General features: G+C 43.4%; 1 protein-coding gene across 2 annotated transcripts in view; it reads left to right on the top strand.

Annotated features, from left to right (window-relative positions):
* Positions 1-12,348, top strand: part of ANAPC1 (anaphase promoting complex subunit 1) — a 160,915-nt gene that overhangs the window by 23,188 nt on the left and 125,379 nt on the right. For both annotated transcript variants that reach the window (XM_068232285.1, XM_068232284.1), the window contains 5 exons: positions 2,483-2,689; positions 3,269-3,364; positions 4,402-4,492; positions 4,573-4,638; positions 5,193-5,333. In XM_068232285.1, coding sequence (XP_068088386.1) covers positions 2,483-2,689; positions 3,269-3,364; positions 4,402-4,492; positions 4,573-4,638; positions 5,193-5,333 — 601 coding nt within the window. The remainder of the gene's footprint in view (positions 1-2,482; positions 2,690-3,268; positions 3,365-4,401; positions 4,493-4,572; positions 4,639-5,192; positions 5,334-12,348) is intronic.

Genomic DNA, 12,348 nt, shown 5'->3' with positions numbered 1-12,348 from the left:
GACCAATCAAGTGCACCTGATGCTGCATTTGATTGGTCAGTTTCTAGGCTGCATGCACAAGCATAAAATCTGCATCAGTTTGGAATTATAAGCATCCCACTGACTAACCCTAACAGGTAGCTAGTATTTTATGTGGGTCAGCAATGCTGTTCTCCATATTTCTCCTAGTACATACCGTATATTCCGGCGTATAAGATGTCTCTCCCCCCCCCCCCCCCCCCCCCCCAACTTTTCCAGTCAAAATATAGTTTGGGATATACTCACTGTATAAGACTACCCCTCTTCCAACGCACACCAAATAAAAATTAAAAAATCATCATATACTGGTGCTACGTATGAACTGATACTGGTGTTGTACTGTATGTGGTACCCAGTATATAACAGTATATAGGCGATGGACTGGTTGGATTGGTAAGTCTCCCTCTCACTAAGTGGATTGGTCAGCTCTCCTTGTCTACATGCTTATCAGAGTGGTATGGAAGAATAGATTGCGCTGTGCCCATAAAACGCCTCTTTCACCCTTCTGGCCCAATTCTGTATCATATTTACCTCCTTCTCTGCCTCTCAGATCTCACACGTGCGCTTGTGCCGCTTCACTACAGTCCTCAGCAGGGAGATCTGAGAGTTGGTACAGGATAGGGCGTATCACCCGGCTTCAATGAAATCCGGCGTATAAGATCCCTGACTTCTCAGAAGATTTTCAAGGGTTAAAAAGTAGTCTTATAGGCCAGCATATACAGTTTTATCTTTTATTTACACATTTGCTGAACTCAGTAATGTCGCAGTTTATTAATGGACATCTTACATTTTTTCCCTCTTCATGACGCATAATAACACTCAGTGTTATTTTCAGTGGTGGCTTCCATGATTTGTCTATGTACAAATATAGTAAGCACACAAAATGTGCACAAATCTGTGGTTCTCCACCAACCTCTGTTTTTACTGTTAAAAGCACTATTAAAAGCTGGAGCCCTGGGCTGAGTGTAGTCCACAATGTATGTTACATTTCAAACGTATGGTTAAGATGATTAGTTAAAGTGATACAGAAGCGACATGGGGGGAAAAAGACAGATACTAGTCTATGGAGAGGGAAGGCCCTGGATCCTATAGAGCCTTCCCGATCCTCTCTCGGTGTCCTAGTTTCAGCGCTGTCACCCTTGTTGCAGGTATTCAACCAACTGGTCGAATGCACCTTTGAAGATTCTCGGAAGGCATTAAAAGCACTCGTGTTTCCGAAGACAGGTGGATCTGTACTGAGCATGTACGTATGCTCAGTATGGAGCTGCCAGTCTTCAGAAGCAAATTTGAACAGAAAACAGGGCTGACACTGAGACAGGACCAGGACGTCTCTATAGGATCCAGAGCCTTTCATTTCCATAGATGAGTATCTGCCTTTTTCTTCCCCATGTGGCTTCAGTATTGCTTTAATCATACACAAATTCTCTCCTAAAAGAGTACATAGAAATGTATCTAATTGATCTGTTTATCAATTTCTAATGCTGGGAATACACGGGTCGATCCGGCGGCCGATTAGCCGCCGGATTAACCTCAGCCGCGTCCCCGCGAGGATCGATTGCCGCTCGTCCCCGCCGGCGTTTCTTTATCAGCGCACGATTCCCTGCCATTGTCCGCCGGCAGGGATCGAGCGGGCGGGAGTCGAGCGGCTTGATCGGGCCAGCTGAATATTATCAGCTGGCCGGATCAGCTGGTCAATACACGGTACAGAAACGTACCGTGTATCCCCAGCATAAGTCTGTGACTAGCTTTTTGCAATCCTGCCTCACATCTGCTTTTTGCTTTGTCCTACACGTGAAGCATGGAGTGAGATACGATCACATATGTGCAACCAGACAGTCAGAGGCGACACGGTATCAGAAGTATGAACAACACATCCAATTAGTGAACATGTATTTATTTGGACCAACACCAAGAAGCCAACATTTCATTTTGACGCCACAAGGAGTATCTTTAGCTAGGCAAAATAGGTCAAAGCCCAGTCTAAAAAAAATAAACAAAACAAAAAACATTATAGTATGCCAAATGAATGCAGTCAAGAGAAAATATAGTTGAATAAAACACAGCTCAGAAACATGAGATGACGATGTCATGCTTGCAGCGACTCAGCTAAACCAGTTGCTCTCCCCAATGTGCATGATATAATCATCTCCTATCTATTTGTACATTGGTTAGAATTGGGTATCGGGGAGGGGGATTTTTTGAGAGGATGAGATTCATTAAGGGAGTTTTTTTTTTTTTTTTTTTTTTTATAAATGAGGTAGGTTTGGTGTTAGGCATCGGGAGGAGTGGTTTGGTCATTTCTTTTAAATATTTCATTACTTTTGTATACTTTACATTCCAAATGCATGTATCAAAAGAAAATTGTGTTTTAGATATTCTTCAAAGTTTTATGTATTCTTTAAAGCCTCATTTAAAGGTTTGGTATAGATGTTTTTGCATAGCAACCTTTTTGTTTTCCTTACAGCCGCTCCCATTCTCCAGCTCTAGGCGTGCAGTCCTTTTCAGGTGTACAGAGGTTTAATTTCTCCAGCTATACCCCATCCCCAAAGAGGTACGGAGCCTCCCATTCTCCTAACAGCATGTCCAGTGAGTTCTTCACCCCAGAAACTGAGCCCATTGTTCCTGAACTCTGCATTGACCACCTGTGGACAGAGACCGTATCCAATATAAGGTATACACTGCTACACATTACAAATTAATACATTAATATTTTGTTCTCTAAAAGGTCCAGCATTTCATGTGCCTTATTCATATTAAACAGCTAAAGAGAGGAACAACCATCCAATATATTATGTTTGTAAATTTGCACTATGTCCAGTGCCGGTGTGTACCACAAATAATTCTGGGTGAGGCATCCGCCACACTTGGCGAAATAAATCTGATTCTGATATTTCAGCTGTACAGCTTTATATGTAACCTTCCTATTTCCAGCTTGTTGCTTGGTTAATAAATCAGCTATACCACATCGCTTAGGTCATCTCTATGCACACTTCTTGTACTCTACCACTCCACCGGCAGCTCTGTACTTTGTGCACAGATCTCTAAGTCACATGACTGACACTTCCAAAGGGAATTTCTCTGAAAAAGCTGCATCAAATGTGAAAATTGTGAAAGTAATGGCATAGTACCCCACCACGGCTTTAAAATAAGAAGTTGATTAACTATGATTATACTCTGTGCAGACTACTCAAACATATTGAAAAGAATTGCTCAGTGAATGAGTAACCATGTCCAGTCTTCACATTCACAGGGAAAAGAACTCCCAAGCCACAAAAGTATTCATCACTAGGGACCTGTGTGGACAGAAGTTTCTGTGCTTTCTTATAGAGTCCCAACACCAGCTCCGGTAAGCCTTGTTTATGTGATCTACTGAACTTAACTTTTTAACAGAATATGACATGATTCGCTTTTCAATAGGTATGTCCATTTCCTTGTGTTATTTGGTTGTGACTCGGTCTGGCTCCCCCTGCGTGCCTCCGCTCCCTCCCCTTGCCTCCTGGCCCCTCGTGTGTGTGTGTGTGTGTAGCGGCAGTAGCAGCAGCTTGCTTACCTAATCCGCCATGCCCGTGGGGATTGCAGACATCCTCCTTCTCTGTGCAGCTCACTCTCGTAAACTGCTTGTATTGATGACGCGATCTATACAAGCCAAACACTAGAGGGAGCCGTGGACAGGAGGACACATGGGGGGGGGGGGGGGAGAGAGACATGGAGAACACCATTTGGGGGAGAACATGTATATAAGACGCTCCTGGAACATGGGTGCACCAGGTTTAGTGTACTGTATATTTTTTCTTCCCTGATTCTTGCCCTGTAAATCTGGGTGCGTTTTATATTCTGGAGGGTCTTATATGGCAGTAAATACGTTCATTATTTTCATTCCTGGTTCACTTTAATAATTGTGGTGATCTTCACAAACATTGTTCTAGTTTTTATCTTACATACACCAATGCAAAATAGGTTATTGACTAGGGATTAGTATTTAATTTATAAAATTGTCAACATATTCTGTGGCGCTGTACAAAGTAAGAAACAAACATGGGGTACAAAATCATACAGACAATGATATACATCAATATACAAAATACAGAATTGGTAATGACAGTGACAAAAGTAACATGATGAATAAAATGTATAACAAATTCCAAGACGAGACTCACTCTCTCGTGGGTTTAAAGGCATGAGATAAAGTTTAAAGTTATTTTTGCATTGAAATTGACATTTTTGGAAATGTTTCTTGGCAATTGATTGCACATTAGTTGTTTTGTTGTGGATATTTTAATACATTTGGGGGTCCGAAATTTAGAAGAGGGGAGTATGTTGTTAACAGTCTGAATACATTTTGTATAACCAGATTTTTTTTTTTTTTAAATCTTTCATATCCAGTATGGTGAAGTTCGAAGAAAGCAATGATAAGTCACAGCTGATCTTTGGCTCCATCACGAATATCACTGCAAAGGATGCTGCTCCTATGCAGGTGGTTTGCCATAACTTCTTACTGGTTACATTAAACCATGTTTTTTTGTCTTCTAATCTTTCTAATTTCCATATTACCAGAGCATTGACACCATGGTGGTACTTGAAACCAGTGGAAGCTTAGTTTTATACACTGGAGTGGTTAAGGTAAGTGTTCGCAAACTGTGAACTGGAGATCTCTTTAGCTGAAGTCCAATAGTTGTCAGTTACTTGCCTTAAAGTGTATCCATAGCTTGGGTGCAAAATGAGGTACTTCTAAGTATCCTATTGACGCTTCAATCGCTGCTTTGATGTCCCTCGTCACTTAGCATGGCCACCCTGAATATTAGTGACAAGGCATTGTCCCTAATCATATCGGGCCACGCAGCTCCTCTTCCTGCATCGTGACCGTGCAAGCCCGCCCATGTGTAGTAAGCCAGAGCCGAGGGCTCCGTGCTACTGTGCATGCGGGTAGGGCTCGCGCTGCTACTGTGCGGCCAGGATGCAGCAAGAGGAGCTACGCGGCCTCGATGGGGAGTAGAGCCGCACTTAGCAATGGGGGGCTGCCGACCACCAAAGGAAGCCTGATAGGATCCTGAGGCTTCCTTCTCTTCAGGGTAATGTCTTATTTTGAACCCAAGCTTCGGCTTGTGATTACTTTAATGCTGCGCGTTTGTTGTGCAGAAATTACACTTTGAGACAGTAAATTCATTTTATTGCAGGTTGGCAAGATCTTCATCCAAGGATTAACTACACTTTCGCTTGGCATGTCTAATTCAATGCCACGCCCGAGCACCCCACTGGAGAATATTGGCACACCTACTAAGTCATTGAACAAACATTTGGTGCCTATGGAAGATATGGTATGTATGCAGTTCATGGTAATTATATTGTGTGGTACATTATCCATACCACTGGTCCTCAGCAAGCAGCACAGTACTCATTCTTATACCCTCTCAAATGAATTTGCCCACCAACTAAATGCTGTTTTGGTACCAACCCCTGCATGTGCCTGCACGTATCACACCTTCCTGTTAAAATTATGGTATACATCATAAACAGATCCTCAGTTGAGAAATGTCATTTCCCCACATGCATCCCATAATGTGGATTTCTCAGATAGCCAGGCTGCATCCGGGTATACAGTGCATCCAGAAAGTATTCAGGTGTAGTCACTTTTTATAACATAGCAAAATAATAATAAACTTATACACACACACATACATTCAAGTCCGTTACTATGTCATGTACAATTTAGATCTGGCACATCTCATTGTATTGATCATCAGTGATATGTTTGTACATTTCACCTATGATAAAACCTGTTTATATGAAGTATTACAGCTTTTTCAGACTCAAAGGCTGTGTTCATACTGCACACTCCACACAATGGAACGGATCGGTACGGATGTGAACAAATCTTATGCAAAGCAATAGGAGCTGTTCCCATTAGTCCATTCAGTCTGTTCCAAGGAGCGGAACACAAGTTTGGGTCCTGCACGAATTCTCTGGGTCGGACGGAGTAAGTGGATGCTGACGGGTATATTGGACAGTTGGCGACGCAAAATGGAACAGAAAACACAAATGAAAAACTGATGTCCAACATGGCACAATGATCATTTTTCAATTTTAAACAGAGCAGTTTTTCATCCTTACAGTGTGAACCCAGTCTTATCGTGCGTACTGGACCGTTAGCCTATATAGATCTTCTTTCTGAAGGTGGCACAGAAATTGTTTTCCTAATATTAATCAAAGTACTGTTAGGAAGTTCTCACATGACTTCTAAAGTCTGAGCTGGCATAAAAGGATCATAAGTTCAAAAGTCGCACAGATAAAGTTTTTTAGGTAAAGCAAATTAGGTTTATTAAACTCAAAGTCATGCAAATGTAGCAAATTGCAATATCTGCTCCAACCTAGATCTACAGTTATGAAGCTTTGGATAACCATTGTTAACCTCATTACTGCATCTTTCTGTGATTTAAATTCACTCAAAAGTACTGCGGTGAAAGGTAATGCAAACTATAACCAAAGCTGTCGATCGGAAAATGCTCGGAAATTGATCGGAAAGCAAATTGAACATGTTGGAAATAATTGATCTGACAGTAAATCGACCATAAAATCTCATAGTGTGTACCCAGCATAAGTGCTTCAGAAAACAGGACTGTATTGGACCCAGTGGGTCGAATAGCTCAGAGAAGCTCTTTTGCATAGATAACTGACGTTTTATGTAAGGCTTCCTGTACTGGAAAACAATATGATACGGTTTCCTTTGCTACTTGTGTTCTATTTCTTAGCTGTACATACAATTATTTCTCCTATGTGTATTTTCGCTTCAGGTTTGCTTTAATAGTGACTTCAAATCACGGTGGAGTGATGTGGGAAACCAAATTTGAACGTAGAAATAATCACAAAGGGGGCCGTGTAAACATATGGTGGAGCATGTACTCCCGATTCAGTACAAAACATAAAGCTCAATATCTCAAAATATATCTAATTTTATTGATTGTAGAAACAGTAGAAGGATTATAAAACATATAAAAAACACATGGGATGGCCACCCCGCCACAGCACAACCGCAAACACGCTAGCACACCATTCACACGCCGGCAACTACTGAGCATAAGCGACAGTGGACATGCTTGTAAAAGGAGTCTCAGTCTTGATACACCAGGTGAGGCAAAAAATAGTAGGTAGAAAGTAAGCATGCAGTAGCTAAAGGTTAGTCTATGCGCTCTTCCTTCCAGAAAGCAATGTTGTTAAGCACATAAAGTATCAAGCAGGATACATGAAGCAGCATCAGCCTTCAAAGAGTGTCCAGCAACAGTTTACGACAACCGGCAGCAGACAACTCCAACGTATCACAATGATAAATCAATTGTGGCCTCCATACATGCCTTCAACTGCATAGTTCAACTACATAGCATATGTGTGCAGCTTGTCTCACCAATCCGGAAGAGGGCTTTCCACCGGTATAAGCATCTCCCAATGATGTCAGGCAATCCGCAATTTACCCAAAGTGGCACCGGCTTCCAGGTGGTTCACCAATGTCCATCAGTGTATCCGTGTGAGCCGGTGGATGGAGGTCGTTGGATGAGTCTCCGTAGGTGATGGCGGAGGTTGGGGCGGCGTGGCGTCCCATGCAGGAGATTGACAGCTCTCCCCGACGTTTCGCCGGCTTCCGGCTTTCTCAAGGGGTGTAGCTGTCAACGTCATATTCTCCAGCCTTTAAACTAACTAACACCAATCACAGCTTCAAACGTCTCACATCCGCACGTCATCACGCACATAGATGCATAGGGGAGGGGTCCAGACAGACAACACAGCGGAACCCAGTGGACAAGCGGCAGGTGGATAGAAGCTGAAGGCAGGGCTAGCCCCACCGATGCAAAAGCGCCTGAATAACGCCACCAAAAGGTAGCGTCTGTCGCGCAAAAACGGAAAACAGGAATTGATTAACTCGATGTAAAAAATAATGATGAATAGGTAATCGATCTTCCCACCTACCATTAATCCAACCCGGTCCGTGATAAAACTGGCCCCAAACCCCATGCATAAATATCCTATCCCAGTAGAATAGATAAACGACATTATGGTTTACTATATAAACCCTTATGACATCCCAATAACAATAGGTGGTAAAAATAACTGCCCAAAAAACACCGCACTCCTGGCGCTCAAAAATATTGTTCCTCCCTGTTATTAAAACAGGGAGGAAACTAAAGGGATACTACCCCAGCAACAATTTCGGAAAAAACTATAGGGCTATCAGCAATCCCAACCCAAATCCATAGGTGGGGAGATTTGAAACCCAGGGCATTTGTAAAAAAGAATGTCCATGAGAACCCCACCAGGCACAAGGACAGCAACAATGCCCCCCGTAGCGCCAAAACACACCCAGGCAATCAAGTGGGCAGAAAATGGGAATAGCTCATATATTCATTCAGACCTGGTGGTTCCAAGGCCTGTAACTTATAGATCCATCGGGATTCACATCTTAGGAGCAATCTATCTAGATTGCCCCCTCTGATTGTTGGATGAATACGATCCAGAACCATGAATTTGACTCCTCTAGTGCTATTGTCATGTTCGAGGGAGAAGTGCCTGGCTACAGGAGAGCCCGCATCACCCTTCTCAATACTTTTTACATGTTCTGACATGCGTTCTCTTAGGGTTCGCTTTGTTTTGCCTATATAGAACGCGCCACAATGGCACAACAGAATATATACTACCAAAGTTGTCTTACAATTACCAAAATGGGACAAGCAGACTCTCCTGCCACCAGGTATGCAAAAAGCCTTACCCACCCGAACATATTGACAATAGTCACAACCTCCACATGTATAAGTACCCAAGGTGGAGCAATGTTTCCTGGGACCCAGACCAGGGAAATGACTACGTACTAATCCATCTTTCAATGATCTCGCTCTCCTGAAAGTCAGTTCGGGACGAGTTGTCACCACAGGTCCAACCACCGGATCGCTCTGTAGCAAATACCAGTGTCTGTCAAGGATGTTTCTTAATGGCGGATGCTGCGCACAATACCTCGTAAGAAAACGTAAAGGCTGGGTATCAGCCCTCCCTATCTCATCTCTGCTTCTTCGTGGCCGGAGAAGATCACTCCTCTTGCTATTCCATGCCCGATTAAATGCTCTGCGCAGGCAACCATCACCATACCCCCTCATCTTGAATCTAGTTTGTAGATCTCTCGCCTTCCGTAAAAACGATTGGTCATCGGAGCAATTCCGTCTGACTCTAAGATATTGTCCGATCGGTATCCCTCTAATAGTATGGGGGGGGGGGGTGAAAACTGTCGGCGCAGAGTAAAGCATTACTCGCTGTAGCCTTACGGTACAAGGTAGTGTTTAAACGACCATTAGCCGCAACTGATATCCTAATATCTAGAAAGGCAATGGTCACAGGCTGCACTTCCAAAGTAAATCTTAAATTACGATCATTCTGGTTCAAACATGCAACAAAATCCGACATCTGTGCAGATGTACCAGTCCAGAAAATCAGAATATCGTCAATGTACCTGTGCCATGATAACACGTGGCACAGGTACTCGGACAAATCGTCGTTCGCAAAGAGGGATCTCTCCCAGTCCCCCAGGTACAGGTTTGCGTACGACGGGGCACAAGTTGTCCCCATCGCCGCACCCTGCACCTGGAGGTATCTATCTCCATCGAAGGCAAAGATGTTGTTGGTCAACAAAAAATTTAGCAACACTAAGATGAAGTCATTGTGCGCAGCATCCTGCACCCCCAGCTCCCCCAGGAAGTTGGACACCGCCTGAACCCCCGGGCCATGGGGGATGCAAGAATAGAGGGACTCGACGTCAAGGGATACCAACAGGGTTCCCAGAGGTACACTCATGTCATCCAGGATACGCAAAAGGTGAGTAGTGTCCTTAACAAAAGACGGCAGCCCCTGCACATGCGGCTGGAGGTGCCTATCTATGTAGACACTTATTTTTTCAGTTAGCGAGCCTCTGCTCGACACGATGGGGCGCCCAGGTGGTTTCTGCATGCGTTTATGCACCTTTGGCAGGGCATAGAAAGTGGGCAGGATTGGATCCACAACTTTCAAATAGGCAGCCACCTCCTCATCGATAACTCCCGTAATTCTGGCTTCATCAATTAGGGCAAAGAGTCTCTGCTGGCAGGACTCAAGACCCGACATCGAGACCCTCCTATAGCACCCCCGCTGGCCCAAGAGGTCCAGGCACATGTCCCTATAATCACTAGTTGTCATCAGCACCACATTCCCCCCCTTATCGGAGGGTTTGATGGTCCAATCCGTCCGGGTCAGTAGCAGGTCATAGGCCTCACAGTCACTACCAGTGAGCTCAGACCCCCCATCATTGGTCACCTCCAAACTGGCTAGATCTCTCTCCACTGCCTGAATAAAGCATTTGATACCCACATTCCCTGTGAGGGGTGGGAACCGTGTAGATTTACTCTTAAATTGTTGATTGATATTTATATAGCGTGGAGTGGTAAACCTGCAGCCACCCCATGCCCCAGTCGGTTCCAGAACATCCCCGGCTCCCCCACTACTCTCTTTATGTAATAAATTCAAATCTTCAAGTGCCTCATTATCACCCTGAGTTAAACATAAGGGTGATGTCATAGCTTGAGGTGTTTCTATAACCTTCTTTTTGGCCGTGGATCGCAGAAACAACTTTCTGCAGAACAGATGCAGGTCAACCACAAAATCAAATTTATTTAGCTGCTGAATGGGACAAAAACCCAAACCTTTACTAAGCAACTGTTCTACACATTGAGGCAGATTTTCTCCAGTGAGGTTTATGACCTGCAATTTATCTGATCTGTTTAGGGGTGTCTCTTTGTCATTACCGGGTGACATACTTAGTGATTCACCTTTTATTCTAAAAAAGGAACCGAGGATGAAGATGAAAGCGACTGAGACAGAGAGCCTGTGCCAGACGCTGCTGCATTTTCTCCACATGTTGCCTGTGTCTTTTGAATTGATTTCTTTATCTTATCCTGGAGCCGTGTAGGGTATCTTTTCCCCTTTGACTCAGATCCCTGACTAGATTCGGATGTAACTGAGCTGCCACTCACTATCGAGGAGTCAGACTCTTCCGCACCTTGATCAGCTGGTTTAGGTTTAGGTTTTGGTTTAGGTTTCGGTAATTGTCCCCGTGGTTTGGGGGGGATGGGTCTGTTATCCCATCTATATGCTTGTCCCGTTTTATAGGCTAGACGGTCATTAAAGATCTTTTTGTCGCGTGTAATGACTATATCTTTGTTATATTTTTTAATATGTTTTTCCAGCTGATCGTTGCCTTTTTTGTATAACTCCCCACTAGAGTGAGCACCAAGCTCCGCTGTAATTTTTTCAATTTCTCTGTCCAGGACTATTAACTCTGCTTCATCGAGATCGTTCATCAATGACAGGCAGACATGTGCACAATTTTCAAAATTGGCCTCCCACTTCCTTTTGAACTCTACACTCAGATTCCTCCGATGTGGAAAGACCTGAATTCTTAACCATAAAGGAGAAAAATGGTCATTAATGTATTCTTTGTTATATTTGATATTCCACCATGCTCGTGATTTCTTTTCATATAGCCGTTCCAACTTTCTAAAGCCCGTATTGATTGCCTGATGTGCGTCCCTAGCCCCCACGGACTGCGCACAATCACTCTCTACCTGTGTGACGAGTGAGTCCCACTGTAAAATCCTTCAATACACTTGAAAGGTCCACCTATATAGGCCCAAGAGTCACCCCAGAGTCTATTGAAATAACTCCTTTTAACCCCTCCTTAACAGGGTCTTCACTAGCCAGGGGATGATTAACACCTGGACCTATAATTATGTACAAATTACATCCAATATATAGAGAGTACTGCACCACCCAGAGTAAAAATAATCACAAAGGGGGCCGTGTAAACATATGGTGGAGCATGTACTCCCGATTCAGTACAAAACATAAAGATCAATATCTCGAAATATATCTAATTTTATTGATTGTAGAAACAGTAGAAGGATTATAAAACATATAAAAAACACATGGGATGGCCACCCCGCCACAACACAACCGCAAACACGCTAGCACACCATTCACACGTCGGCAACTACTGAGCATAAGCGACAGTGGACATGCTTGTAAAAGGAGTCTCAGTCTTGATACACCAGGTGAGGCAAAAAATAGTAGGTAGAAAGTAAGCATGCAGTAGCTAAAGGTTAGTCTATGCGCTCTTCCTTCCAGAAAGCAATGTTGTTAAGCACATAAAGTATCAAATTTGAACGTAGCCTTAGATTTGAACAGAAATCACAATTTTTTAATGCTTTTATGACTGACAAAAGGTAATGAATACATCTCTCTCAATGCTAAACAGCATTGCATCCACAT

Source organism: Hyperolius riggenbachi, chromosome 4, assembly GCF_040937935.1.
Source record: "Hyperolius riggenbachi isolate aHypRig1 chromosome 4, aHypRig1.pri, whole genome shotgun sequence".
Classification (NCBI taxonomy): domain Eukaryota; kingdom Metazoa; phylum Chordata; class Amphibia; order Anura; family Hyperoliidae; genus Hyperolius; species Hyperolius riggenbachi.
This window is presented reverse-complemented; position numbering and strand designations above follow the sequence as displayed.